General features: G+C 43.9%; 1 protein-coding gene across 1 annotated transcript in view; it reads left to right on the top strand.

Annotated features, from left to right (window-relative positions):
• b4galt2 (UDP-Gal:betaGlcNAc beta 1,4- galactosyltransferase, polypeptide 2) overlaps positions 1-25,844 on the top strand; it is a 343,648-nt gene that overhangs the window by 43,768 nt on the left and 274,036 nt on the right. Inside the window, exon 2 of the mRNA XM_079488696.1 lies at positions 5,997-7,070. Within this exon, the coding sequence (XP_079344822.1) occupies positions 6,593-7,070 (478 nt within the window). The 5' untranslated portion in view covers positions 5,997-6,592. The remainder of the gene's footprint in view (positions 1-5,996; positions 7,071-25,844) is intronic.

Consider the following 25,844-nt stretch of genomic DNA (forward strand, 5'->3'; position numbering starts at 1 on the left):
GCCGAAACGTTAAGTTGTTTATCAGGCTAATCAATGTAGTCGATTATAGAAGATCTATTCCAATTGATATTTGAGAAATAAGTTACTATAAAAAAAGAACCTGCTTCTAAATCATTCGATTAACCTGCATTAGCAAGTTTAAGTCGGTTATTTATAGTTCTAAATGTCTGTTTTGATTATATTTTCGTGTTAATTGCCCAGACCTATTAATAATGATTTAATAACACGTGGATAAGGAATAAAGCAGCAGAAACCAGTACTGTATGAGTGAATGACTGGCCTGGGTTTACACCACAAACCAAGCGTTCTCTCTGGCCCTCTGTAGGCTACCTTTTTTATTTAGCAATGCTTCAATCATGAATAAAATACATGTCCCAACAGTAAAAATGACGTTTTTGTCCTCACGAGAGGTCGGTTGACTGTGATGTCAATAAATAAAAACGTTAGAGGAAATCCTTGTGTGCTCGCGTACACACACGCGCGAGCGACACACATGCTCGCGTGCGTGTGTCTTTGGTCTGGATTTACAGCGTGTAGTTTTCTATTGGGCTCAGCAGCCCGCCCAGGTCATAAAGCAGCAATGTGCATATTGCCTCCACATTGATATAGCTCTGCTGTTTACAGTGGCCTGTGGTGCAGTAGGACTTCCACTGCCCATTGTGCCCGAGGGTTTTCCCTGTCTTTCTAATGTCCATGTGAGGTTGTCTGTGCGCCTGTATATTTACCCACGGCAGAGTGGCTAAAACTAAACCGGTCCATTTGAGGAGTGTCTTTTGTCACAGACTAGTATGTGGGGGTAAAATAAGAGTGCTTCTTAAACCTTTTTTAAGTGGTGCAACCGCTTCCTTAAGTGACTATGTGTGTGGGTGGCTGGGTGGGTGGCTGGCTGGCTGGCTGGCTGGGTGGGTGTGTCTGAGCACGAAAACAGCATGGTTGTTTTTCACCACCTGTGCGCAACCTAACACACACACACAAACACACATATTATATATATGGTATACTGTATATGGTGATTTCGGGTGTGCCAGTACAGTACAGTACAGTGACAGTACAGTACAGTAGAGGGTACAGTAGAGGGACCCCCACACGGTAACTCTGTCATTTCTCAACCGTTTCGGACGCGTGCCGGCTCGCCAAAATCGGGCCGGCACCCTGGGTGCGTTCCTGTGGGTCTGGAACCCCCCCCCCCCCGGGACCCCCACACGGAGTTGCACCACTTACTTCAAACGGGTGTGATTTTTTATTTCAAGGATGCCCATAACGTTACGTTTGCACGAGTGGTTCGCATTTCGCAACTATTGAACAGCACCCGGGTCGGGGAGATGTCTGGTTTGGGTGTTTTACTCAAGGCCACTTTAAACACTAAAGCCTAGTGCATACTCATTCCGACATCCAAACCTTTCTTCATAAACGGAGGTGATATACTGTAACTAATTGACATCCTTCTAAACTTTTGATGGAGCTTCTCAGAATCTTTTTTTCTCAGAACTCGTAACACCTTCAGATGTTCTGACTCTCACAACTACAGTATAGTTCGGAAAGCCTGTTCAAAGCGGAATACTTTTCCGATGTTCGGAAGGATCGACGACCTTGCAGGCGTATGCAACGGCTAAAATTATATGACTTTTTATAGCATATTTTGTAGACATACAGTAGCACAGTGTATAGTTTCATCGTACATATATTGTACTGTTAGGTTCTTAGTTTACATTCGATCCTAGATGACTATTTCTATGTATTTGATGTATAACCTTGTGTTGTTCTTGCTTACGCTCTGGATTAACAGTGTCTCCTAAATGCCTAAATTGATGTAATTGGCCTTAAGCCAGGAGGAGTCGGGGATGAAATGAAATGAAATGAAATTAAATGAAATGAAATGAAATGATTACTATATTTACCCAGGGTATCTGGGCTAAGCTCAATAACTTGTTTCCAGCCAGGCCCTGCTCATAGAACACATTTCATCGTAGTGGTTCAATGCCTTGTTCAAGGGCACTTCAGCGGTGGTAATTTTAACGTGTCGGACCGCTGATTCGAACTGGTGACCTTCCGGTATCAAGACCGCTCCGCTATCCATTCGGCCACCGCTGCCAGGATCGAACCTGGAGCAAGAACCTTCTGATTCTTCTCTATACCTGAGCCCTGCTGATATCTGAGTGGGTCTAGATATTGGAATGTAGTCTCGAAATCGTAAGGTCAACCACTTGTTACTCTTGTCTTAACCCATGACTAGCTACCCCCCCAAGCATTTCCCCCCATGGGGATTAACCTGGGAGTCAAGTGGCCACAATTGAGCAGTAGTAATAAGGCAGAATTGGGGCTAAAACGATGCTGCCTGACAGACTTTGTAGCTCAACCATGGTACATTGCATCATGCCAGCCTAGTTAGTGCCACTGCAGAAAGTGGCACCGTGGGGAATATGAACCTGACCTAAATCCAGGGTTGAGGGTGAGTGTGGTGTAGTGCATTCCCTCGGTCAGCAGAAATACCACCTCTCCTGAACTCACATTTCAGGTGTGTGTGCACGCGCTCGCGCACATCGCATCGGTTTTAAGTACCGTAACTAAGTACATTTACTTCAGTACTGTACTTGAGGTATTTTTTACTTTACTTTCCAATTTTCAGTACATCTGAGAGTTAAATATAAAACTTTTACTCCATAACAATTATTTGACATTGTAGATTTTGATCATTATGACAAAACAAACATTTTGAACATTTGACAATAGCCGATCTACAAGATCGCAATGCGTCGCGATGCGACACACTTTGTGAGCTTGTTTCAAAAGATTTTTTAATATTTGAAAACTTGTGAAATGGGACCATTCTACTTACTATACTTTAAGTACAGTTTGATACAAATACTTTTGTACTTTTACTCAAATTCATTTTGAATTCCGGACTTCTACTTGTAATTTGTAATAGTATTTTCTACATTGCAGTATCGATACTTGTGAGTACTTTTTTCCCACCAGTGTCTCATGCACGCACGCACGCACGCACGCACGCACGCACGCACGCACGCACGCATGCATGCATGTGTACAGACAATGAGACGGTGTCACCCCTTGAGGCTCATCCAGTGCATATGCTGTGCTGTCCACTGGAGAAAAAGAGCCACGCAGCAGAAGGCAGTCAGCTCGCTGGTCATACACCGGTCATCAGGCAAACCGCTGAATGTGTGTTTATTTGTGCTGCGTCATGCCTCTGCAAACTGCTCGGAGACCAGCTGAATGCACAATGCCAATTTGTGTTACCTTTTCGACTTATGTCATTGCAACAGCGGCTGTGAAGAAAATGATATAGAAGCATGTGGCTATTTATAGCATGACTTAAACATGAATGATAAAGATTAGAGAGCGGTCGTCTACGCGAGAGCAAAATGGACTCAGTGTGAAATGTGAATATGGTGATAGTCTCGCATGAATGAATATTCTATCGTAAAGATATGCCAGTACTCAGTACCTCATCCATATTTTATACGTTCGCTAATCAAAAAATAGCAGCTCGACAAGCTCACTGCAAGCTTGTGCATCTGCTAAAAGTTCAGAAAATATCGAAACATTATTTAGATTATTATTATTTTATTATATATTATTATTTACTTTTGCATTACTTTTTTTGTTTACATACAACTTCTCTTCTGGGGGTCCTTGGCACAACATCTTGTCAGATGGGGGTCCTCCTCAGTCAAATACATATCAACTTAGAGGTCACAGACACGAAAACGTTTGAGAACCCTACAGCCATGGGTTAAGGTTAGGTTTAGGTGTGCTGCCCCGTGGGAGGTTAGGTTTAGGGTGAGGGTTTGAGATAGGTTGTAGTTGTAGGACTACTGACTGGTCTAACCAATGACTAGTCTAAATCAAAAACTGTCTAAACTAAGTACTGCACCCCAGTTCTGTTACCAGACTTCTCTCTCCCCTCCGACAACTTTTTGACCTTGCAATGTGTCCGTGTTTGTGATCTGTCCTTGTCCTCATCCCTCCCAGAGGAGAAATACCTGTGAGATGATTCCTGTCCTGTCCTGTCCTGTCCTGTCCTGTCCTGTCCTGTCCTGTCCTGTCCTGTCCTGTCCTGTCCTGTCCTGTCCTGTCTTCAAGGTGTGCGTGCGTGCGTGCGTGCCACGTGCGTGTGCTATGCAGACTCCTCATTAATAATCTCCTCATCATAATTACGTAATGTTTTTAGTTGTTAGTTGCAATTATCATGATCTGATTTTTTTTTGTAAATTATGCTGCCATACTGTTTTAGTATGCTTCTACTGGAGGGAAGCGTGTGATGTGTGGTGTGAGCGTGTGACCTTGCATTTTTTGACAAAATATCGGTATGAAATTATGACCGATATATCTACCAAAATCGGTATCATCATCAGACCCAATTATCTGTTGGACTCTAATCTTTAGTTTCTTTCTCCAGATAAAAGCTATGGTAACATAATATCGTCTCTGTTGGGTGGAAACTTCATGTCCAAAACCTTATGTTACTTTTCAGGATTTAACCCATTTTGACCTGAGATCAGATTCTAAAAATGTCTGTTTGAAAATGACAGTTTTCTGAAAAAGCTATGTTTCTATGTCAGTCGTCGTTCGATTTTTCAAAAATAGCAGACCTACAAGCTCGTAGCGCGCCACTCGGTGGCGCGCTACGAGCTTGTAGATCTGCTATTTTTGAATAGCTAAAGCATGACATAATGCTAACACCGAAAGGGGTTCCCGCCCAAAATGGGTTAAATTCAAAAGTATCAAAAGTAGTGTGTACTAGTGTGTGATGCTGTAGTATGGTGTTATTTTACGAGAAAACACCAACAGTTAAAATATGGAGATAAGAGGTTTCCCAATTGTTTGTCTCATTCTATTATAAATTCTTTTTTTGAGCCACTTGGCTGGAAAATTGACTTGGCATGTCAACAGCCGTACCCGAGGCAGCTTATTGGTCTGTGTCGATTGGATTCTCTCCATTGCTGTTGCTGTTGTGTATGTGTAAACATTCCTTGAAGATAGAATTTGTTTTTCTATATAAGCCTTATGTAGTCTGTATGACGAATAGTGAAAATAGCCGATCTACAACCTCACAACACGTCACGTTTTGAAAATTTCAGAAAATGTTTGGCCATAATTAACGTGTGCATTTTTTGTGTACATTTTGTGGGCATTTTGTGTTTTGACAAAATATCGGTATGAAATTATGACCGATATATCTACCAAAATCGGTATCATCATCAGACCCAATTATCTGTTGGACTCTAATCTTTTGTTTCTTTCTCCAGATAAAAGCTATGGTAACATAATATCGTCTCTGTTGGGTGGAAACGTCATGTCCAAACCTTATGTTACTTTTCAGGATTTAAATTCAAAAGTATCAAAAGTAGTGTGTAGTGTGTGATGCTGTAGTATGGTGTTATTTTACGAGAAAACACCAACAGTTAAAATATGGAGATAAGAGGTTTCCCAATTGTTGTCTCATTCTATTATAAATGCTTTTTTTGAGCCACTTGGCTGGAAAATTGACTTGGCATGTCAATTTTGCTCAACAGCCCTACCCGAGGCTGCTTATTCGTTTGTGTGGATTCGATTCTCTCCATTGCTGTTGTGTTATTGTGTATGTGTAAAAATCCCTTGAAGATAGAATTTGTTTTTCTATATAAGCCTTATGTAGTCTGTATGACGAATAGTGAAAATAGCCGATCTATACAACCTCACAACACGTCACGTTTTGAAAATTTCAGAAAATGTTTGGCCATAATTAACGTGTGCATTTTTTGTGTACATTTTTGGAAATATTTGGTTGTTTTCCATTATATGCATGCTTCATTTGAGGTAATTTTAAAAAAAAAGTAATTAATGTCATTGCACCTAACAGTGTGTCTCTTTTATACAAAGCTATCCATCCTCATAGTTGAACATATGAGCAGTCAGCGTAAGATGGATTTAATGTCATCTTGATTTATTGAATTATCTTTTCCCTTTCCATTTCATTTCTCCTTCATTTCTAGTTGTCGGGTTGCCAACCAACTGTACACGGAGGGAGATTAAAAGGGAGACATTCCAAATGACTCATCAGGAGGTCCCAGCACTGATGACTGCTGGGCAGCAGTGGACGACCGCAGATCTCAAGTGAGCTACTCCTTCCTAAGCACCAATATTTGGACTGACTTTAGTTGCGGGACACCAACTGACTTCAATACATGTAGATGACCAGCTGTCGGTCTGGATCAGGGGACCCTATAAGGCCTTCTCATCAGCCCCAGCCAGTCAGATGGATAGAGTGACCTTCAGTGTGTGCACAGTGGGGTTTTGATCATGTGGCCATCATCAGAACCGGACCAGAGGCACCGAGTACCAGAACCCCTGGCCCTCGATGACTCTCTGTGATCGGTGACCTCCATGCATGCCCCCCCTCAGCCCCCTGCAGAAGTCACACCTCCGTATTGCCAAGGAGCCACATGTCCCCGCGGCGGATCTAGCCGCAGCAGGGGGTGATCGTAGCGCAGGGGGTGATCGTAGCGCAGGGGGTGATCGTAGCGCAGGGGGTGATCGTAGCGCAGCGTAGCGTCGGTCAGCTCAGGCCGGGTCTGGTCTGGATGAGTGCATGCGCGTAGCCGTGTGGCGCCAGCTGTGCGGCGCCAGCTGTGTGGCCGGCGTCGTCCTCCTCCTCCGTCGTCCGTCGGCCAGCGCCGGCACCCTGCCGGGGGGTCGCCCCCACCCGCGGCCGGCGGCGGCATCAGCCATGACCCGGCTGATGCTGGGCCGCACGCTGGAGCGCATCTGCAAGGGCGTGCTGGTGCTCTGCCTGCTCCACTTCCTCATCATGATGATCCTGTACCTGGATGTCTACACGCAGCGCTTCGACCTCTTCAGCCGCTTCAACGGCAACGGCGGCGGCCGCAACGGCTCCCGCGGCACCAACGGCACGGCGGGGAGCGGCGGCCACCACTACTACTACTACAACCTGTCGCGGCCCAACGCCACGCTGCAGGCCCCCGCCGCCGGGGAGTCGCTGGCTGCGGCCGGCCACACGCCTTCGCCCAAGCCTCTGCCGCCGTGCCCAGAGATCCCCCCCGGACTGGGTGAGTTGCTGTCCTTTTGTTTTGTTCAACCTATACCTTCAACCTGGGAGTCCCTGTTTTTTGGGAGCATGTCATGTTATGAGCTAGTGGCACTTCTCAAACCTTTTTAGTTTGAAGGACCCTATACGGGTCCATTTTGGTTCCATTTGTAGACTGAGTTACAGACTTGTAAGTGTTCACGTTTGGTTCCTAACCATCTATCAATCATTTAGCTGGGGACCCCGTGGAACCCCCTCAAGGACCCCTGGGGGTCCCCTAACCATGTGAGAAACACAGCACACTGGGGACCCTGTGGAACCCCCTCAAGGACCCCTGGGGGTCCCCTAACCACGTGGGAAACACAGCACACAAAACCATCTGAATTCCATAATATTGTACCTATAATGACCAAAATATGGACACCAGTGTTAAAGATGATGATGATGATGATGATGACGACATTGTTTATTGTTTTGCAGCACAGCTAGACAAAAATAACAGTGCATAACGTCACAATCACATGAATTATACACAATGAGGCCCTTCAACGTTTGGCCTGGAATTATGCTCCACATTTAATTTGAGGTTTGAGCGAGTGGTGCACAAAAGAGTGCCTCAAATGATTAAATCACGCACGGAAGCCTAGACAGCATCTCCTGTTTAATTTGTAGCAATTCATAGTCACTGACTGTTCAGGCGCCTGGGATTGGGATCAGAGACAAAATTGCTGTTGGAATCCTTAATACGGTAGCCTGAGCTTCTCAAGTGATTGGCCAAACAATCTTTGAGGAGATTTTCATTCGGTGGAGCAGTTTTGACTTTAACCCATTTTGGGCGGGAAGCCGGGAACCCCTTTTGGTGTTGGAATTATGTTATGCTTTAGCTATTGAAAAATAGCAGATCTACAAGCTCATAGCGCGCCACCGAGTGGCACGCTACGAGCTTGTAGGTCTGCTATTTTTTTTAAATCGTGAAAATGTGCCTCAAATTTGGAATATATATTTTCAGAACGAACATTTTTAACTCAAATCTTTGCTTCTGGAGGGTCCCTGGAACAACATATTTTCAGATGGGGGTCGGAGGCCAATTACAGATCATTTCTGGGGTCATTGACATGAAATATTGAGTGACATAATATAGGCCTAGAAACATAGGTATTTCAGAAAACTAAAGACATTTTTAGAATCTGATCTCAGGTCAGAATGGGTTAAAGCAATGGAACAAAACACTGGAGATTGATGCTGTGCAGTGTGTGCAGTGTGTGCTCCCTTTGTTCTGTCGTTCCGCCGTGATTCATTCCCTCGCTCTAATGAGTGATTCCTCAGCATAAACGACAACATAAATGACTCGCTCCCCCTTTTTCCTTCCATTTCGTTTTAGTTTTTTGATATTTTCTTTCTGCTCCACGGCAGCTGGTTATTTGTGGGTGGAGAGATCACAGCTTGCATTTTCACGGCTACGCTACTTGCAGCTTCTTCTTCTTTTTTGTTTGCTCAGAGGACTGTGAAGTATTTTTTTGTGTGGAACAAAGCCAAGTCATCATTTGTCGCTGTGAGGTATTTTCACATCTGTTGAAAGCAGAGCTGGGTTATTGGACAGTAGAAGACAGACCATCTTATGTCACATTAGTTAAACACTAAGACAAATGGCGTATAATATGAGTCATGGTTTCTAGATCTACTGCTAGGACTTGCTATTATTATCTATTATTGTTATAAATAGGAGGGGTAAGATATTTGAAACCAGCGGGGAGACATTTTCTACTGTCCGACTAAATGCAGTCTAATTTCAATTAGTGGGAGAGCTACTGCTGCTGGGACTGTTTCTTCTTTTCTGGGGGAGCCTGAAACATTACATGGATTTAATGTCAACGATTTAAGATTTCACCCATACACACTCGAGGCTAAAACTATTAGCACACGCACGCACGCACGCACACACGCACGCACGCACGCACGCACGCACGCACGCACGCACGCACGCACGCACGCACGCACGCACACAAATAATATATATTTTGTAGGATTGTAATGTAGGTGACTACATTATTGGCTGTGGGCACATGCTGGTCATTCATATTCTGCAGAGTGTAGCCAGGTTGATGATAAATACTTATATAACAGTTATGTTTGCAGTGAGTGACTTTGTGAGTTTTAGACCGACACATGCACACGCACTGCGCGTACACACGCACGCACCCACGCACGCTTGTCTCAGTATCATTCACCCTCTCAAATATCAGAGGTTGATGGAGTTTCTCTAAGTCCAGGCTTTGCTAGATCCATAATTACATGATACAGGACTCTTCCTTCTCTCTCCTCTCTCTCTCTCTCTCTCTCTCTCTCTCTTTCTCTCTCTTTCTCTCTCTCTCTCTCCCATGCCTTCTTCCTGTGTCTGGGCCTCTCTGATGCACGTTCAAACACACACAGATAATGGAACTCATGGATTACCTCCCATCAGTTGAAGTGACCCCACTTCCATCTGGTAAACCACTTTAACCCTGGTGTCCCTATTTAGGAAATGTCATTATAGCATTGTGATTGGTGGCGGACTGTGAGCTTGCAGATAGAGCCCAACGATATATTCTGTAGATGTGGCCGATATATTGGCCATTATTTAACTTTTGTGTATTTTGTATTATGCCGTTGATTTTAATCATAGATATATATAAAGTCTAGATGGCTCAAGGCGGAGTTTCTGACGTCGTTTACCCGGCGGCCATCTTACTTCGGGGCTACAGTACAGTATGTTCAATGGCAGCTCAAACAAAAACAGTCATAACTCGCTCAAATCTTGACGGATTTACAAACGGGTTGGTTTATTACAAACGTTGTCAACGTGGCTATGATTCAGGACGCTTATCTGCTTAATTATGTTTTTTTTATATGAACGTTGTATAAAAGCATATAAGTATGCGGACGTCTCTGACGTTTATAACAAACCAAACCGTTTGAAAATCGGTTGAAAATTTAGCAAGTTGTGGTTATTTAAAAGTACCTGCCCCATAGACACAATGTTATGCTGCCCCGAGGTAAGATGGCCGCCTCGTAGCAACGTCGCTCTCCATTGGCCAGAGCGCGGGTGAGCCATCTAGCTTTCTTATATATATCTATGATTTTAATCACGTTACTTGCTATTTTCACTTATTGTTCTGACCTTTTTGAATCTCGTCCTTGACGTCCTTCCCCATATTCCAGTAACCTAAAACTGTTACTAACACTAAAGCTAATGGACTAAATTGGACTAAAACATTTATTTTTCCACTAGCAAACCCACTTTAATAACTAAAACGAAAGTACTAAAGTACTAAAAATGAAATAAAAATGCAAACTAATGAAAAATTCTAAACTCTAACCTTGCATCCTAGACATCTCCTCCCCTCCACATAACACCAATGAATATCGGGGGGGAAAAATGCCTTTCACCGCTTTAATGCCTGCTTCAAAGTCAGAGTTCACAGGAAAATCAAAGCTGCAGTAGATATTTCCCCACTGACCATATGTTCATACTTGATATTTCACTGTATCAGAATTATTGACTTGAGAGATTCGTGGCTGGGGGATATTTCATAGCATCAAAGTTCTGTTATGCCTTATTCCAGGGATCTTCAAAGTCGTGGGGGGGGAAACAGGGAGTTATATATGCCTGCAAATTTGCTTCAGTTTACCACTGAAACCCTATATACTTTTTTTTTTTTTTAACAATATATTTATTGCATTTTTCTTTTTTGTACAAACAGACAATACAACAGAACAATACATAATACATCAGACAATACAATTACTTAAAAACAAAACAAAACAAACATACAGTACATACATATAAATACAGTATATCAAAATAAGGGCACTTAGACTGGTAACAACAACATACAGAGTCCTTATGGCTACAATTAGACATTTTCAGTTTCCACCATTAAATAAGATAAATCATTAACCGTAATATATTGGATAAACCGTCCCCATATCTTATCAAACATCTTTTGTTTATTTTTCAAAGTATAAGTGATTCTTTCCAGAGGAAGACACAATGACCGCTCCCTAAACCACTGAGCAATACTGGGTTTGCCTATCTTTTTCTATGATAAAAGCTATACCTATATACTTTTTTACACCATCTCTGCACGCCCCATTGTGCAATATACTCCCGTTTGTGATGTACTCGATATACCTGTAGTGAGCTCCACAACATGCATTGTGATGTACTCGATATACCTGTAGTGAGCTCCACAACATGCATTGTGATGTACTCGATATACCTGTAGTGAGCTCCACAACATGCATTGTGATGTACTCGATATACCTGTAGTGAGCTCCACAACATGCATTGTGATGTACTCGATATACCTGTAGTGAGCTCCACAACATGCATTGTGATGTACTCGATATACCTGTAGTGAGCTCCACAACATGCATTGTGATGTACTCAATATACCTGTAGTGAGCTCCACAACATGCATTGTGATGTACTCGATATACCTGTAGTGAGCTCCACAACATGCATTGTGATGTACTCGATATACCTGTAGTGAGCTCCACAACATGCGTTGCGTGCTTCTTCACGCCACCCGTTTCGTTCACTCCCTTCACCAGTGATCACACGCATTGTATACTTTGTTGCTCCATCGCACACGCTGCCACTACAGCTCCAGGAAGTCCTGTCGGCTCATTCCCTGTAATGCTATCATTTTGTTCAATTGCTAGTCACTGTTGTTCATGTTGCATTGATGTCGCAAGAAGACACTGCGAGACACGCAGAGGTTGAAATAAAGGCGATTGCATGTGGCAGAAAGAAAGCGCTGAAAAGAGGGAAAGGAAAAATTACATAGAATTATGGAGATCAAGCTGTGACTGGGGAGAGACGTCTACTGTCACAAAGAACAAAAACATGGAAATCCGACCAATTTCCATTCCCATCTTTTTTCCAATCACGGCAATCGGCTCTAACCAAGATCACATGCTTCAGTTTAGCCCATTTTGGGCGGGAACCCCTTTTGGTGTTTTAAACATTATGTTGTAATTTAGCTATTGAAAAATAGCAGATCTACAAGCTCATAGCGCGCCACCGAGTGGCGCGCTACGAGCTTGTAGGTCTGCTATTTTTGAAAAATCGTAAAAATGTGGCGCAAATCTTTGAATATATATTATTTCAAAGTGAATGTTTTTAACTCAGGCCCAAATGGTTTAGACTGCCAACGCTCTGTTCTGCATTCTGGTGGGACGAGCAAATGCATCACTAAAAGCATCACTAAATCAGCCACAATCCTGCATGCTCTGTAATGTGTGTTATTAGAATATCTCAAGACGTCGCTCTCTTGTGTTGATCACTGTCGGTGCATTTTTCAATCTTCTGTTTATAAAAATGGCACATGATTAACGTTCTCTCTCTCTTTTTTTAAGATATTTTGGGGCTTTTTCTGCCTTTTATTTATAGATTGTAGTAGAGATGGACAGGAAACGGGGGGGGAGAGAGATGGGCAGAGACATGCAGCAAAGACCGTTGTGAACGGGACTCGAACGGGCTACTTTATGATCCTAGGTGCGCCGTGCGCGGACCGCAAGGCCAGCGGTCCGGGCCATGATTAACATTCTCATGAAGGGAGTCCGAGCACTTGACCGATCAGTGATGACTGTTCAGTAGAGCTGTGGGATCAGCTGTTTTCGCTTGTCTCTATCTCTCACCCCCCCCCCTCCCCCCCCCCCCCCTCCCGATGAGAGAGTGCCGCATATCGGCATGCAGATCGGGTACATTCACCCTTTGATTTGTCCTAAATCTTTCACTGCCTGTCATAGACGGCTAGCCTCCTATACACAGAGCCATTTAATATGATAGAGGACCTTATGATATCATCAGTAGACGGGTTTCTGAGCTATCCACAGCCCACCTCTGAGACGCAGAGCAGAACTAGAACGGAAATGGTTCCATTTTTAAATTGAGCATTAGAGAGAGGACCAATTTACATGAAGATAAGTTTAAAAATGTGTGAAGTGCTCCTTGGAAGTCTCGACAGATTAATAATTGGCCTGGTCCTCAGCATCATGCAGCTGGAGTTTTACGTAACCGAAGAGGACCGCTCAGACATGGGCGCGCCATCCTTTCCCCAAAAAGGAGAAAACATCTTTCATTGTGGATGACAGACTGGTGGCCTTTATCTTTATCAAAGCTGCTCTGACGCCAAGCGCCATCCATCACTACCCTCACAGCGTTGGTCTCTACGGGAGACCGCATGGATCTCCTCACTAATTAACGCGTTAAGACCTGAGCCTGATTCCTAGAATGACTTCTAAATCCTGACAGTTTTCTGAAAAACCTATGTTTCTATGTCAGTGGTGCTCAACCCTTTTCATGTCAAGGACCCCCAAAAATATATGTAATTGGCCGCCGACCCCCATCTGAAAATATATTGTTCCAGGGACCCAAAGATTTGAGTTAAAAATGTTCGCTCTGAAAGAATATTATATTCAAAGATTAGCATTTTCACGATTTTAAAAAAATAGCAGATATACGATCTCGTAGCGCGGCACTCAGTGCTTATAGATCTGCTATTTTTCAACAGCTAAAAGTGTAACATAATGCTTAAAACACCAAAAGCGGTTCCCATCCAGAATTTACCTGAGGCCGAATGCCTTCTGAATCAGATAGTTTGCACACTTTCAAGATTTCTTTCAAAAATGTTCAAAAATCACAGATGCTTGCGGTGACGCGCTGCGAGGTTGTATATGTGCTATTTTTAAATTGCCAACGCAAAAGTCTGAAATGACACAAATGCTTTTCCGGTTTTAATGGGTTAGTGATTAATAGAAAAAAAAAACGTCACAATGTGGAAGAAATCACAAATGTCTTGCTGAATATCTTACTCCAATTTCGGTTTCTCTCATACACTTTGATGTTTTAATTAGTGAGATGAAAATAAAGAAAAGAAAAGAAAGAAGAACTCCCTTCCATGTTTTTATACTCGCACATGAATTCCTGAATGCTGATTTAGCCTAATCAACACATCAGCCGATTATGTAAACATATAAATATTCACATTTTGTGCATCAAAGCTTCCTTCAGCTTTATAACGAGGTAGAACTTAATCCCTTCGCATCGTGAGAACTTAATAGATACTTAGATTGTTGTGACGTTTTTGTAGCCCCTCCATCTTGTTTAATTTAAATTGACATGATTCAAAGCGCAATACAAAGAAAACTAGAAAAAGTGCCCTTCCGGGCACAGGTCTCCACCAGGAGGATAGGAGTGTGTGTGATGTTTGGCAAAATGTTTTTTATTTGTTTTTGCAATAATTTTCTTCATTTTGTTGAGGAAATGCAGAGCCAGATCACTCATAGCATCTCTAAGGATATAATTCTGGATGAGCAGGACATGTGCAGCATTTTGTACAAAACGGGCCACTCCTGAAAACTTTGGAAGGCAATCTTAGCCAATCAGTGTACAATCTGAGAAATCCAACATACTCGTCTTGATCACATGACTACAGAGATCATGTGTACCGATTGCCATTTCTTCTTACGCCTTTGATGGCAATTGGATGATTTTTGCAAAAATCAACCTGTTGGTGGCGCTATAACAGGCCAATGTGAAAAGGGTGGGATATATTCCTCAGCCTAGTAAGAAAATCTGTGAAAGATTTCACGTAAATTGCATGCTGCGTTCATGATTTGAGGCTTTTGTTCAAAACGGGGCATTCTTGCAAACTGTGAAAGCCAATTATAGCCAATTAGGATGGAATATGAAATATCGGACAGATCCAACTTGAGCACATGACCATAGAGATACTGTGTAACGATTTGTGAGATTTTTGGACAGAATCTGGAGGAGTAATATAAAAAAAATTTGTTTTACAAAAGTCGGCCTCCTGGTGGCGCTATAAAAGGCAGATGCGGAAAATGCAGGTCAAAGGTTTGTCCTTGGCCTCTAGGGAATGTGCATGCAACGTTTCACGCAGATCGGTGCAGTTTTAGGTAAGAAATGTGAAAAGCTGCCTCATGGTGGCGCTATAACAGGCCGTTCTGGAAAATGTGGGGCAGAGGTTCATCGTTGTGTGTGTGTGCAAAGTTTGGCATCGACCGGGTTAACGGTGCCGGAGATTAGCTGGTAACGGACGGACGGAAGGACGGACGGACACACACACACACACACACGGACGGAGTGCAAAACAACATACTCTCTCCCCATGTCTTCGGCCTGGTGGAGACAATGAACATGAGTTCTAAGGTTTTCTGATTCCATTGTTCTGGTCAGGAATCTGCAGTTTTTGGAGATTTTAAATCCCTGCCAGGTGCACAGTTGTGGCTCATCCCCCCCCCCCCCCCCCCCCCCCCTCTCTCTCTCTCTGTGTGTGATGGAGTGGGTGCCCAGGGCCTGTGGGGTGTAATGAGCAGGAAGGCAGAGAAAGACTGAGTGTGTCTGTGATCCAGTCACAGGTGCAGAGAGAGAGAGAGAGGGAGAGAGGGATGAGAGAAGAGAGAAATAAAAACAGTGTCAGTGGAGAAAAGTGCCTGCAAGAGAGAGAGACAGGGGGCAGAGGGATCGATCCAAATGAGTCAGAGAGAGAGAGAGAGAGAGGGGGGGGGAGGGGGGAGAGAAGCAGGTGGAGAGGTGAGAGGGTGGTGAGGCCCCAAACGGAGACCTTGGATAGCGGTACTGGAACGCGCACACACCCCCACTGCTGGCTGGGAATGGTGGATGGTAGCCACTCACGCAGGCAGCACCTGTCAGCTGGTGTTCCAGGACAGCCAAGGTCTTGTTTGTGTGTGTGTGTGTGTGTGTGTGTGTGTGTGTGTGTGTGTGTGTGTGTGTGTGTGTGTGTGTGTGTGTGTGTGTGTGTGTGTGTGTGTGTGTGTGTGTGTGTGTGTGTGTGTGTGTGTGTGTGTGTGTGTGTGTGTGTGTGTGTGTCGCGCGCACGTGCACAGGCATATATGTGTTGTGTGTGTGCTTGCGCATGTCACACGTTGTGATATCCAGTAAGAGCTGTATTTGGGTACTGGCACTGGCAGAGGCTTTTTATCCATGTTTGAAAGCATTTGGCATCGTCCATTAGTCTAGCTGGGGTGCAATAGCCTGATCATAATACACCCTCAATTATTTTCCAGTCTGTATCAGCCAGCAATTGTAATTATTTACTGAACATTATTTCAGGATTTTATTAGCCTATATATCTCCTCTCGACAAGTAACAAACATGCACTTCCATGTGGCTGAATGCTGTAGAAAATGATGCTTCAACTCCTCAACTGCTTCAGCCAATGACGAAAATGCTACACAGCGTAATAACCTTTTGTGTTAATTTATAACTCTGACAGTGTAAATATCGATTCACATGTTTACACTCTAAGAATTAATTGAAAGCTCTATTGTGTAATTTTGTTTTTGTGAGTAAAATGTTATACATTTGTCCAACCTGTATGGTAGAGTCTGTTGATAGAACTAGCCCTTACCGTTGTGAGATATTGCCCCCCCCCCCTTGTGGCCATGGGGGGTACTGCGCCATGGGTGCGTTTTCACATGTTTAATTCACTAATAAATTCATTATTAATCTATAATTTGTTAAATTGAAAGGGCTTCGTTAAGACCTCCATATTATTATGGTCAATGCCTGTGTGAAAAGTGGGAGTGATTGGTGCAGGCAGTGAGGAGCTACAGCAGTGTTTCTGACACACATTCAGACACACATTCAGACATTTGGTATTATTATATTATATTATATTATATATATATATATATATTATTATTATATATTACAATTATAGTATGATGATATGATATGATATAGTATGATGATGATGATGATGATGATTATAGTATGATGATGATATACTGTGACTTGTCTTACCATTGGGGTGGTTTAGATCCTGTGTCTTGGTTGGACACAATCCTGTTCATGGTTTGATACAAATTATGACCCGGTTTGTCAAAATGTAATGTAATGACTATTGGCTCAGCTTCTACACAGTATACCTGGGTTCAAATCTGGGGTAGAATTGGAAACTTACATACTGTAGTGCAGCTTTAACCCATTTTGGGCGGGAACCCCTTTTGGTGTTAGCATTATGTTATGCTTTAGCTATTGAAAAAAAATCGAAGAACGACTGACAGAAACATAGCTTTTTCAGAAAACTGTCAGGATGTAGAAGACATTTTTAGAATCTGATCTCAGGTCAGAATGGGTTAACACTGACAATTGTGCTGTGCTTGAGCCTCCTGAAAAATGTCTTGTGGATTGTCTGTCAACACTCAACACATGCATTTGCATGCAGGAGGAAATCGATGAGCGGAAATAAAAAGAGCTCTCCCCAGGGTTTTTTTTGGGGGGGGGGAGAAGTTTGGCAGACAACGTTGTGATATGATTGTCTTGACAATTTGTTGTTGCTCTGCCCATTATTATGTGCAGCTCAGTGGCCTTGTGGTCAGAACTGCAGCCTCACTCCCAATCTTCCGCCGTAGTCTGAAAACCCACCTCTTCAGACTCCACCATGGCCCGTAGCACTTGCCCTAGCCTAGCCCCTTAGATAGCACATTATGTAGACTTAGATAGTATTTTAAACAGACTTATAGCTTGTTACGTAGACAGCTCTAGAATTGCACTTTATGTAGTCATAGCACTTTATAGTACACATGTATAATATATAATATAGTATAGTATGTATAGTTTACATAGATACTCCACTGTTACTGCTACTTTTTATATATGTGATGTATTGCCATGCTTTTGTTATTGCTTAATGTAAATCGCTCTGGATTAAGAGCGTCTGCTAAATGCCTAAATTGTAAATTGTAAATTGTAGTGTCTGCCCTGAGACTGGGAGGTCGGAGTTTGATCCCCGGCCGGGTCAGCCCAAAGACTCTAAAAATGGGACCCAGTGCCTCCCCGCTTGGTGCTCAGCATCAAGGGTTGGATTGGGGGTAAGTCCCTGCGATACTAGTGTCATGTCCAGGGGGTGTACTGTTGTACATCATGTCCAAGGGGTACTTGTACATCAAGCTGCCTCACACTACAGAAACAGGAGATAGGCTCCTGCATAGAATCGTAAATAATGTCAAACCCAATCTCACCCAAACACGGTGAAATAGCACGGATTGGCAATTCCGTACATATACTACTAGTTAAAGCCACGCCTCCATTGCTGTCAAAACAGTAGTCGTGTGATATATACTGATTTTGGGGTTTTCTAGGCGTGTATGTACGGAATTGCCAATCCGTGATATTTCACAATGTTTGGGTGAGATCAGGCTCAGCAGTACAGCCTACTAACCAAGATGTGACTCTAGAACAGCAATGTGTGATCAGTTCTGCTGCGTGGCTGTGAATAATGGTGAGTGGTTGACTTGACATAATTGCACCGTGGATGTCTTCGGAAGATATGTTGCATCTTTTGGCCCGAACGGATCTCCAATCAAGCCTTTCTTTGCCAAACATTGCCAATTGGCTGTTTTAAATTGTAGATTGTCTATTTTTGGTCGAATGTCAAATGCTCCATATATCATTATGGATGATATAGTTTTTCAAGTGTTTAAACATTAACGTTTCCAATGACTCAGTCATGTCCTCAGAATGGACCAAGACCACATTCCTAGAGTAGACTTGAGATAGACTCATTGATTAAAGTCTCAAGACTGAAATTCTTTGCACATTAATATTGTTCCCGCTGTTCTACATGCTGCCAACCAGGTGAAGAAATCACAGAATGAGGCTTTTAAGCTTTGTTTTTATATGAAACATCCCAGACTGTTAAGATTTAAGAGGCTATTTTCGCTGCACGAATTCATGCTGACTTCTGTGAACGACTTAAATCAGTCGTGGCGACGGATAAATTGAATCCTGCACTGGCAAATGAAAATTGGGGCGACCCACAGCATGCTGCTCTGGAGAGGACCAGAGAGAAGCAGCAGATAGTTGCAGCCTCACTTTCCACAGGGAAATGAAGAGGGTTAAGCAAGTACTGCTGTATCATTTGAAACTGCGTCAGATTGGCCGAGAGATATTGAGTTTCCACAATTTCCCCATTTACCACAAAGTATATATACGGTAACCGTATCTCCAGTGTCCCAGAACTAGCCTTTCTTATATTATTGTGTCCCTCTCTATTTGTTTTTCATTTTCACCATCTCACCCGAGATAACACTGCAAGGAATATCATTTATTCTGATAACCACACGCACGCACGTACATGACACGTACCTTCTCTCACATCTCTCTGCAGGCTAACGTGGCCAACAGAATGAAATGAAACCTAAGAAAAAAACATGCATTACATAAAATGTAATGCAATGGTGCACAGTGGCTATAGGCCTATCTCACAGCCCCCTTTCCACGCCCCCTTCCGGAGCTAGTGGTGTCATTTAACCATTAGCATTTACACTTTTTTTCTCTGGAGAATCTAAGTACATTTCCTAATGTTAAAATGTCAAAGACCGATAATAATATGAAGAAAACACAATGGTATAACAACTCAAATAAGTAGAATAAACCTTACCTTTACAAAACAGTAGTTTGTGGCTTGTGAAAATACCTCTTTTAACATGGAAGCCTATGGACCGCAGAAAAAATAACACCACTAGCTCCAAAAGGGGGCGGGGAAATGCTGTGAGATATGCCTATTTGTGCTTGTTGAGAGGCTGTGACGTTGAAAGTTGCTCTTGACAGATAAAGGATGTACAGTACGTCGTGGAACAGTTTTATTAGATGTAATAATGATGCAGTGATTATACAGTGCATCCATTACACTGATGACTGCTCGTAGATTTTAACTTAATCACGATGAGACTGAGACAGGCCTGCTTGTTTGTGTTTCGTCTCTTCACTAAATGTTGAGCTCTGTGTTATGTTACCGTTGGCTGTGATGGGTATTCTATTGGTGTGGAAACCAGTGTTCATTTTGTCACAAACGTTTGATTTGGTTATGAATGGAATTTTATTCCATTTATAACCCTCACATTTTAGTCATCTGAAATGTTTTAGTCTGGTTTTAGTCAACACAATTACAGTTGATTTAGTCGACTACAATGTATTGTTGGCAGGCCTTGATGGCGTCGTAATGCCTTAATTAAGCTGTGTGCCAAAAATAGACAATCTACAGGCTCACAGCGCGGTGTGAGCTTGTAGATCAGGTAATTTCGGAGTGTGATACCCAATAACTGGTTTTAGTTCTGCTGGATATCTTCTGCACACGAACATTTTCGTCTAGATATAATTTGTTGATCAAATTGTCAATATATCTAGTCACAGTTTTAGTCATCATAGATTCGTTTTTATTTAGTTTTCGTCAGTGAAAAAAGGTAGACGACGAACATTTTCCGTCATAGTTAGTCGACAGAATGAACACTGGAGGGAACGTAGTTAAAAATCGTGTTATAATGTTCCTTACAGGCTATCCTAAATGCAAAGTTCGAGACTTTAACAAGCTTGCATCCCATCTCCTGTGTTCTCCTACAGTTGGGTGCCACCGATATTGTCCCTTATTTGACCCATTTAGGCCTGACCTCAACATTTTAAAAAATCCTTCTAAATCCTCCAGTTTTCTGAAATAAATATTTTCACGATTTTTCAAAAATAGCAGACCTACAAGCTCGTAGTGCGCCACTCGGTGGCGCGCTATGAGCTTGTATATCTGCTATTTTTCAATAGCTAAATTATAACAATGTTTAAAACACCAAAAGGGGTTCCCGCCCAAAATGGGTTAACTGTCCTTTTGCGCAGATCACGCAAACAAAAGAAAAGGACAATATCGATGGCCTCCAACTATACCTTTCCCTTAGTCCAGTGATTCTCAAACCTTTACGTGTCAAGGACCCCCCAAATTGATCTGGCCTCATAGCGTGGAGTCACTGGAGATTCCTCCCCACAGATGAGTCTTGACTTCGGCCCATAGGCAGCATGCAAAGTGGGCGTTAGTAGTTGCCTTGACAGACAGACCCATCTAGCCAATCAGCGTAACAAAAAGCTGACGTCACCATGAGTCTGCTACTCATGCATGAAAGATACCACGATAAAAACAACAAGGTCTGTGGGATATTATGTCGGAGTCTATATCTGAAATAACATAATACAAAGGAAACAGAAATAAATAAGGCATTTTTTAGAACTTAGTCATTTTAGACTTATGATGATAATCTTATGTTAATGTTTAATAGTGTTAATAATGATCTTATGTTAATGTTTAATAGTGTTAATAATGATCTTATGATAATAATAATAATAGTAATAATGATCTTATGATAATTTAATACTACCTTTAAATAGCTTTTTAAATTTGATAAGTGATGTGCATAGCTTTAGTTCATTATCCAGGCTGTTCCACAAGTCAACCCCTATTTTAGATATACATCTACCCTTTGTGTTGGTCCTTGCCCCTTTTTGTTTTAATACACATCGTTATCGTTTCTGTGCGCAGAGGGCAGCCATTGTTGTCTGGAACGTTCTGCAACATGAATGTTACCAGGGGCGGCCTTAAGGATCGGGAGGCCCCGTTCATGATGCCATCATTTTAATAATTCATAATTATAATAATAATAAGTATTATTATTATTTTGCCTATGGGCCGAAGTTCAGTGACTCCATGCTATGAGGCTGATCACGCCAGGCTACCCCAGGGGTCCCCGGACCCCACTTTGAGAACCACTGCGTCCACACAGGCCTGCTTCTAGTGAGTGAGGATGGAAGTGTGAAATGCACTTAGCAGAACACTGTATTGAACGTATCATCAACAGCGCAGACCGATAGTAGCGAGCTGTGGCCATGAAAAACACAGCGCAGACCCATAGTAGCGAGCTGTGGCCATGAAAAACAGACCCATAGTAGCGAGCTGTGGCCATGAAAAACAGACCGATAGTAGCGAGCTGTGGCCATGAAAAACAGACCCATAGTAGCGAGCTGTGGCCATGAAAAACAGACCGATAGTAGCGAGCTGTGGCCATGAAAAACAGACCCATAGTAGCGAGCTGTGGCCATGAAAAACACAGCAGACCCATAGTAGCGAGCTGTGGCCATGAAAAACACAGCAGACCCATAGTAGCGAGCTGTGGCCATGAAAAACACAGCAGACCCATAGTAGCGAGCTGTGGCCATGAAAAACACAGCAGACCCATAGTAGCGAGCTGTGGCCATGAAAAACACAGACCCATAGTAGCGAGCTGTGGCCATGAAAAACACAGCAGACCCATAGTAGCGAGCTGTGGCCATGAAAAACACAGCAGACCCATAGTAGCGAGCTGTGGCCATGAAAAACACAGCAGACCCATAGTAGCGAGCTGTGGCCATGAAAAACACAGACCGATAGTAGCGAGCTGTGGCCATGAAAAACACAGACCGATAGTAGCGAGCTGTGGCCATGAAAAACACAGACCCATAGTAGCGAGCTGTGGCCATGAAAAACACAGACCCATAGTAGCGAGCTGTGGCCATGAAAAACACAGCAGACCCATAGTAGCGAGCTGTGGCCATGAAAAACACAGACCCATAGTAGCGAGCTGTGGCCATGAAAAACACAGCAGACCCATAGTAGCGAGCTGTGGCCATGAAAAACACAGACCCATAGTAGCGAGCTGTGGCCATGAAAAACACAGCAGACCCATAGCAGCGAGCTGTGGCCATGAAAAACACAGACCCATAGTAGCGAGCTGTGGCCATGAAAAACACAGACCGATAGTAGCGAGCTGTGGCCATGAAAAACACAGACCGATAGTAGCGAGCTGTGGCCATGAAAAACACAGACCGATAGTAGCGAGCTGTGGCCATGAAAAACACAGACCCATAGTAGCGAGCTGTGGCCATGAAGCAGACCCATAGTAGCGAGCTGTGGCCATGAAAAACACAGACCCATAGTAGCGAGCTGTGGCCATGAAAAACAGACCCATAGTAGCGAGCTGTGGCCATGAAAAACACAGACCCATAGTAGCGAGCTGTGGCCATGAAAAACACAGACCCATAGTAGCGAGCTGTGGCCATGAAAAACAGACCCATAGTGGCGAGCTGTGGCCATGAAAAACAGACCCATAGTAGCGAGCTGTGGCCATGAAAAACAGACCCATAGTAGCGAGCTGTGGCCATGAAAAACAGACCCATAGTAGCGAGCTGTGGCCATGAAAAACACAGACCCATAGTAGCGAGCTGTGGCCATGAAAAACACAGACCCATAGTAGGGAGCTGTGGCCATGAAAAACAGACCCATAGTAGCGAGCTGTGGCCATGAAAAACAGACCCATAGTAGCGAGCTGTGGCCATGAAAAACACAAGACCCATAGTAGCGAGCTGTGGCCATGAAAAACAGACCCATAGTGGCGAGCTGTGGCCATGAAACACAGACCCATAGTAGCGAGCTGTGGCCATGAAAAACACAGACCCATAGTAGCGAGCTGTGGCCATGAAAAACACAGACCCATAGTAGCGAGCTGTGGCCATGAAAAACACAGACCCATAGTAGCGAGCTGTGGCCATGAAAAACACAGACCCATAGTAGCGAGCTGTGGCCATGAAAAACACAGACCCATAGTAGCGAGCTGTGGCCATGAAACACAGACCCATAGTAGCGAGCTGTGGCCATGAAAAACACAGACCCATAGTAGCGAGCTGTGGCCATGAAAAACAGACCCATAGTGGCGAGCTGTGGCCATGAAAAACAGACCCATAGTAGCGAGCTGTGGCCATGAAAAACACAAGACCCATAGTAGCGAGCTGTGGCCATGAAAAACAGACCCATAGTAGCGAGCTGTGGCCATGAAAAACAGACCCATAGTAGCGAGCTGTGGCCATGAAAAACAGACCCATAGTGGCGAGCTGTGGCCATGAAAAACAGACCCATAGTAGCGAGCTGTGGCCATGAAAAACAGACCCATAGTAGCGAGCTGTGGCCATGAAAAACACAGACCCATAGTAGCGAGCTGTGGCCATGAAAAACACAAGGCCCATAGTGGCGAGCTGTGGCCATGAAAAACAGACCCATAGTAGCGAGCTGTGGCCATGAAAAACACAGACCCATAGTAGCGAGCTGTGGCCATGAAAAACACAGACCCATAGTAGCGAGCTGTGGCCATGAAAAACACAGCAGACCCATAGTAGCGAGCTGTGGCCATGAAAAACACAGACCGATAGTAGCGAGCTGTGGCCATGAAAAACACAGACCGATAGTAGCGAGCTGTGGCCATGAAAAACACAGCAGACCCATAGTAGCGAGCTGTGGCCATGAAAAACACAGACCGATAGTAGCGAGCTGTGGCCATGAAAAACACAGACCGATAGTAGCGAGCTGTGGCCATGAAAAACACAGACCCATAGTAGCGAGCTGTGGCCATGAAAAACACAGACCCATAGTAGCGAGCTGTGGCCATGAAAAACACAGCAGACCCATAGTAGCGAGCTGTGGCCATGAAAAACACAGACCCATAGTAGCGAGCTGTGGCCATGAAAAACACAGCAGACCCATAGTAGCGAGCTGTGGCCATGAAAAACACAGACCCATAGTAGCGAGCTGTGGCCATGAAAAACACAGCAGACCCATAGCAGCGAGCTGTGGCCATGAAAAACACAGACCCATAGTAGCGAGCTGTGGCCATGAAAAACACAGACCGATAGTAGCGAGCTGTGGCCATGAAAAACACAGACCGATAGTAGCGAGCTGTGGCCATGAAAAACACAGACCGATAGTAGCGAGCTGTGGCCATGAAAAACACAGACCCATAGTAGCGAGCTGTGGCCATGAAGCAGACCCATAGTAGCGAGCTGTGGCCATGAAAAACACAGACCCATAGTAGCGAGCTGTGGCCATGAAAAACAGACCCATAGTAGCGAGCTGTGGCCATGAAAAACACAGACCCATAGTAGCGAGCTGTGGCCATGAAAAACACAGACCCATAGTAGCGAGCTGTGGCCATGAAAAACAGACCCATAGTGGCGAGCTGTGGCCATGAAAAACAGACCCATAGTAGCGAGCTGTGGCCATGAAAAACAGACCCATAGTAGCGAGCTGTGGCCATGAAAAACAGACCCATAGTAGCGAGCTGTGGCCATGAAAAACACAGACCCATAGTAGCGAGCTGTGGCCATGAAAAACACAGACCCATAGTAGGGAGCTGTGGCCATGAAAAACAGACCCATAGTAGCGAGCTGTGGCCATGAAAAACAGACCCATAGTAGCGAGCTGTGGCCATGAAAAACACAAGACCCATAGTAGCGAGCTGTGGCCATGAAAAACAGACCCATAGTGGCGAGCTGTGGCCATGAAACACAGACCCATAGTAGCGAGCTGTGGCCATGAAAAACACAGACCCATAGTAGCGAGCTGTGGCCATGAAAAACACAGACCCATAGTAGCGAGCTGTGGCCATGAAAAACACAGACCCATAGTAGCGAGCTGTGGCCATGAAAAACACAGACCCATAGTAGCGAGCTGTGGCCATGAAAAACACAGACCCATAGTAGCGAGCTGTGGCCATGAAACACAGACCCATAGTAGCGAGCTGTGGCCATGAAAAACACAGACCCATAGTAGCGAGCTGTGGCCATGAAAAACAGACCCATAGTGGCGAGCTGTGGCCATGAAAAACAGACCCATAGTAGCGAGCTGTGGCCATGAAAAACACAAGACCCATAGTAGCGAGCTGTGGCCATGAAAAACAGACCCATAGTAGCGAGCTGTGGCCATGAAAAACAGACCCATAGTAGCGAGCTGTGGCCATGAAAAACAGACCCATAGTGGCGAGCTGTGGCCATGAAAAACAGACCCATAGTAGCGAGCTGTGGCCATGAAAAACAGACCCATAGTAGCGAGCTGTGGCCATGAAAAACACAGACCCATAGTAG

This window comes from Electrona antarctica (genome assembly GCF_951216825.1).
Source record: "Electrona antarctica genome assembly, chromosome: 19".
Lineage (NCBI taxonomy): Eukaryota > Metazoa > Chordata > Actinopteri > Myctophiformes > Myctophidae > Electrona > Electrona antarctica.